The 6,000-nt window shown below is 31.6% G+C and overlaps 1 protein-coding gene across 1 annotated transcript in view; it reads left to right on the top strand.

Moving 5' to 3' along the window:
* The window catches only part of ace (angiotensin I converting enzyme (peptidyl-dipeptidase A) 1), a 24,048-nt gene extending 20,883 nt beyond the window's left edge, over positions 1–3,165 (top strand). Inside the window, exons 22-25 of the mRNA XM_024285772.2 lie at positions 11–109; positions 213–335; positions 414–598; positions 2,699–3,165. Of these exons, the coding sequence (XP_024141540.1) occupies positions 11–109; positions 213–335; positions 414–598; positions 2,699–2,886 (595 nt within the window). The 3' untranslated portion in view covers positions 2,887–3,165. The remainder of the gene's footprint in view (positions 1–10; positions 110–212; positions 336–413; positions 599–2,698) is intronic.
* The last annotated feature ends 2,835 nt before the right edge of the window (positions 3,166–6,000 follow it).

Below are 6,000 nucleotides of genomic sequence, written 5' to 3'. Positions count from 1 at the left end.
TGTGTTGCAGATTGAAGTATCAGGGACTGTGTCCACCTGTGACTCGTACCGAGGAGGACTTTGATCCGGGGGCAAAGTTCCACATTCCTGCAAACGTGCCCTACGTCAGGTGAATTAGCCAAAACAACTGGTTCAGTTTAAACCATCACCACTCGAGCTTTGTCGTCTTCTCCTCCAGATACACCTGACTATAAAGGTTTTCTGTTTTCCAGGTACTTCGTTAGCTTCATCATCCAGTTCCAGTTCCACGAAGCTCTGTGTAAAGCGGCCAATCACAACGGCCCTCTGCACACCTGCGATATCTACCAATCCAAAGCCGCTGGAAAGCTGTTGAGGTTAGCTAGCGGCGGCGTGATTCCTTTTATTTTCTCCTGATCCGTGCCCCCTCTGACCCCAGCTCGCTCTGCTTGCAGCGACGTGATGAAGCTGGGCTACAGTAAGCCGTGGCCTGAAGCCATGGCGATGATCACCAACCACTCCAAAATGAGCGCCCAGCCGCTCGTGCAGTACTTTGAGCCTCTCATACAGTGGCTGGAGCAGGAGAACCAGAGGAACGGCGATGTTATTGGATGGCCCGAGTACGACTGGAGACCTCAAGGTAAAACAATAACAGATTTCAGGGGTTTTGAGCTGTTGAGGCCGAATGTGGCTGAACTCATAGAGGTGTCTTCATGTGTGCTTCTTCAAATATGACTCGGATGCAAATCCAATCATGTGCGTCCCAGCTGGTCTACATTCCTACCTACAGTGAGATTAATGGCTGTAATGTAAAATGTATGACAGTGAATTTCTGCTGTGGGAAACGAGAATTAAAGGCCGATGAAAATCGCCTTTTTAACATGTTCTCGAGATGTTTTTCTGATCATTTAGGACATTTAAGAAAATAATGGGTCTTCTTTATTCAAATCATTGTGAATCAGGAACAAAAAAATCATTCACACTCGCTGGCAAATTTCTAATCAACTACTGCCGCAAGTCGTAAATTTACTAGACCAAACGTTGTAATTTAAAGAATTAGAAATTGCAAATATTCAGGATTAAAAGTCGTCAATGTATGATATTAAGTCGTAAATTTTCTAGACCAAACGTTGTAAATTTACAAGATTTAAAGTTGTATATTTATGAGAAAAGTCGCGAGTTCATGAGGAAAAAAGTCTATATTTACAATATTGAAAGTTGTAAAATTATCCAATTTACAAGATATAAACTTGTAAATTTACCATATTAAGTTGTACATTTACAAGAAAAGTCAAAAATACATGAGGAAAAAAGTGGTAAATGTACAATATTAGGTTGTAAAATTTACGAGATCAAACGTAATTTACAAAATTGTAAATGTACTGGACTAAAAGTCGTCAATGTATGATATTAAGTCGTAAATTTACTAGACCAAACAATGTAAATTTACAAGATTTAAAGTTGTATATTTATGAGAAAAGTCGTGAGTTCATGAGGAAAAAAGTCTATATTTACAATATTGAAAGTTGTAAAATTATCCAATTTACAATATATAAACTTGTAAATGTACCATATTAAGTTGTAAATTTACAAGAAAAGTCAAAAATCCATGAGGAAAAAAGTGGTAAATGTACAATATTAGGTTGTAAAATTTACGAGATCAAACGTAATTTACAAATTTGTAAATGTACAGGACTAAAAGTCGTAAATGAAGGATATTAAGTCGTAAATTTACTAGATCAAACGTTGTAATTTACAAAATTAGAAATTGCAAATGTTCAGGGTTAAAAGTCGTCAATGTATGATATTAAGTCGTAAATTTACTAGACCAAACGTTGTAAATTTACAAGATTTAAAGTTGTATATTTATGAGAAAAGTCGTGAGTTCATGAGGAAAAAAGTCTATATTTACAATATTGAAAGTTGTAAAATTATCCAATTTACAAGATATAAACTTGTCAATTTACCATATTAAGTTGTAAATCTACAAGAAAATTAAAAAATACATGAGGAAAAAAGTGGTAAATGTACAATATAAAAGTAGTCAGTGTATGATATTAAGTCATACATTTACTAGATTAAACATTTTAATTTACAAAATTAGAAATTGTAAATGTACAGGATTAAAAGTCGTAAATGTATGATATTAAGTCGTAAATTTACTAGACCAAACGTTGTAATTTAAAAAATTAAAAATTGTAAATGTACAGGGTTAAAAGTCCTCAATGTATGATATTAAGTCGTAAATTTACTAGACCAAACGCTGTAAATTTACAAGATAAAGTTGTACATTTACAAGATATAAAGTCATAAATTTAAAATATTGAAAGATTAAAAGTTGTGAATCTATTAAATTAAAAGCTGTAAATTTACTAGATAAGAAGTTGTAAATTCATGAGATCCAAAATTTTAAAATTACAAATTAAAACTTTTAATTTTACAATATTTAAAGTCTTAAATTAATGAGAGAGAAGTAAAAGTTGTAAATTTATGAAAGAACTTGTCAATTCACGAGATTTAAACTCCTAAATTTACGAGATTAAAAGTTGTAAATTTACAACTAAAAATTTTGCAATATTACTGTTTTGTTTGGTGGCCCTTAAACTCCATTGTAGAAATCTTAACGTCAAGCAGTTTCTTTAATAGAAAATGACTGAACAGCTCCTCCTTGTGCAGCTTAAAAAATTAAATTATTTTGAATATTATTTTGCAAACTAATCCGTGTATCTTCCAATTCTAGAAACATTCCCGCCGCCCACAAAGGTGGACTTCCTGGGTCTGTACCTGTACGAGTCGTCTGCGTCGGCGGGCAGCTGGGTCCTGCTGGGCATCGCCCTCATCTTCGCCGTGACCACCATCGTGTTTGTGTACAAATACAAAAAGGCAAGGAAGTACGGGAAGTCCTCGTCCACTTTGGAGCTGAAGTAAAAGGACTGAAGGGCTGGAAGTACGTCCTGAAATACTGTGGTGAACACAAATGCAACCTCAATGTCAATAGAAACGTTTTTATGTACAAGAGAAATGAGCTCCTGCACTCCTCCACGTCTGTTTATTTCTACAATTTTACTGTAGAAGAGTGATATTTATTAACAAAGACAGTTTTCCCCAAAACACTCTGTTAAATTATTGTTTATTCAAATATTTTATATTTTCAAGGCCATGAAATGATGTGTACATTCAAATTAAACCATATGAATATACTGTCAATTTGTTTTAAATGTTGACTAAAAATGTATTTCTTTTATTTTTGTTTAGCTCTAGAAATTAACCTAAAAGCATAAAAAAAAACTTTAAAATGAATCTTAAATGCATAGTGATCCACTTTTGAAGTGAATTTTCAAAGTTTTTTTCAAACTTTTGAATTTATTTAGATTCAATTTGAACTTAAATGCTGTTAAAATAAACAAAATAAGGTTGAAATGTGTCATTTAAAAATATTTTTTAGGCTCCGCCTTAATATGACTGTAAACATTAAATCTGAATGTTTGTTTTGTCTATGCAAAGAAACGTCTCGATCTTTTCTCTTTTTTTGTAATATATGAATATTAGGGAGTGTTTTTAAAATGAATGTAAAGTCCTTTACGGTGTCAACACTTTTAAATGTCATTTTCTTTTTGAACTTGATTTTGAAACAATAAATTTAAAATGTAAAAAATGTTAAATGACTGGCATTTATTTCACTATAGTTAGTTAGACAGAATAAAATGAAGGGAAAAAAAAAGGCTTTTTTTAGTAGCAAATACTTTACTTTCATTTTGTCTTTAATGGTTGGCAAAAACAAACAGGAAAAAAAGCAGAAATGTTTAACTCATTAAATAGATAATAAATTAAAAGTTGTGAATATACAAAATTTAAAGTAATAAAACTACAAACTTTAAAGAAGTAAATTAACAAGATTCAAAGTCACATTTTTTTGAAAACTAGTACTTTACGAGATTAAAAGTTGTACATTTTTGACAAAACTAGTAAATTTACAAGATTAAATATATGAGATCAAAAGTTGTAAATTTACAAGATTTAAATTTGTACTTTTTTGACAGAACTAGTAGATTTACGAGATTAAAAGACGTATATATTAAAAGATTTAAAGTAGTAAAATTTCTAGATTTATTGTTGTAAATTTACCAAATTAAAAGTCATCACCTTACAAGATTTAAAGTCATAAATTTACAAGATTAAAAGTAATACATTTACAAGAATAGAAACAGTAAATTTACAAGATAAAATATATTTTTATGTGATCAAAAGTTGTAAATTTACAAGATTTAAAGTTGTAAATAAATTAGTTTTAAAGTTGCAAATTTACTCAATACATTTTAAATTCACAGCTTTTAAATAAGTGCTAAATTTGCAAGCTTAAGTTGTAAATTTTCTAAATTAAATCGTAAACTTACAAGATATAAAATTGTAAACTTACAGGTTTTTGTTGTAAATGTATGAGATTAAAGTAATACATTTAAGACATCAAAAGTCGTAAACTTACTAAATTAAAAGTCAGTGTGTTTTTTTAAATTATTGTAAAGTTCTTTATGGTGCAAAAACTTCAAAAATCAGAAATTCAAACAGAAAATTGGGTATCTAAAACAAAAAATCTAAAAAAAAACAAAAAACAATTTTTGTTTAAAAAGAGTTTAATTACACCAACTGTACAAAAATAACACAGGAAAACAGTTTGCATGTTTGGAGCCGTTCTTCGTCCTCACAGGTTGGAGCATCTGCAACGCGTCGCCGTGGTGACAGAACACCATCAGAAATCAGTTTATGGGTGTTCTGTCAGTGAATTCTATCTGTGACCCACAGTCAAATACAGGAAATAGAATCTAAAAATAAAAGCACACTGAACTTACTCATATATACAATTCATTCATATCTATTTCCCAGACAGATGCTCATTCGATCCAGTGTTGTGACAGATTTTTTTTTAAACCTCCAAATGGCTTTATAGTAAAAACTGGCATTCATTTCACTGAAAATGAAGACAAAATATAAACTCTTGTAAAAGCAGCAAATAATTTACTTTCATTTTGTCTGAAACGGTTGGCAGAAACTCCCAGAAAAAAGCAGAAACGTTTGTTCACTCATAGAATCGAGTGGATCAATAGTTTAGTATCGATTCCCACATTCAAGTGATATTTAAAAAAAATTGAATAGCTGACAAAAGCACAGAAACCAGGGTTCTCAAAGCCAATTAACCTCGAGGTCACTGAAGGCGGAGTCAGGCTGAGGCTGGGCTGTACGGGGTTCCATTTGGGCCAAAAATATGTTTTTATGTCATCTTTGGTCCATTGTCTACTGAACAAGTTTATAGAACAATTGTTCATAGATGTACTACTGAGCAATATCTTCTGTGTGTCCTGTGTGAAGACAGGAGCTAACGACGCTAGCAACTGTTGCTAAGGACCAGATCCAACGACAACGGTTTACACATAAAGCTGAAACATCACAAAGCTATCATAGATGTTGCTTAGTAGACACGGAACTTTCATATTAAGGCTTTAAGATTGACTTGGGGGGCCGCAGATGCCCGCGGGTCAACAGTTTGAGACCCTGCCCTGAAGAGCCAAAACTATTGTTTATTTATTTATTTATTTTTTTTTTTTAAGACGCTCCCCAGTAAGGTAACCCTTTAACACCTGAGGCGTCACCGCTGACGCTTAAACACAAACATCTTTAACATACTGTGACTTTTCAATCTTTAACATGATCAACGTCATTCCAGGAGATTCTGAAGTTGTAAATTTACAAGATTCAAAGTTGTACATTTTTTTTTTAGAAAACCGGAAATTTTACGAGAATAAAAGTTGTAAATGTATGAGTTTAAAAGTCAAATTTACTAGATTTAAAGTTGTAAATTTTCGAGATTTAAAGTCGTAAATTTACTAAATTAAAAGATGTAAATTTAGGATATTTTAAGTCATAAACGTAATTAAAAAAAAATCGTAAATTCATAAGAGTGACTTGTACATTTTTACGAAATTAAAAGTCATACATTTACAGGTTTAATAATGTAAATTTACCAGATTAAAAGCCATAAATTTTTCA

Source organism: Oryzias melastigma, linkage group LG19 (assembly GCF_002922805.2).
Source record: "Oryzias melastigma strain HK-1 linkage group LG19, ASM292280v2, whole genome shotgun sequence".
In the NCBI taxonomy this organism is placed as follows: Eukaryota; Metazoa; Chordata; class Actinopteri; order Beloniformes; family Adrianichthyidae; genus Oryzias; species Oryzias melastigma.
This window is presented reverse-complemented; position numbering and strand designations above follow the sequence as displayed.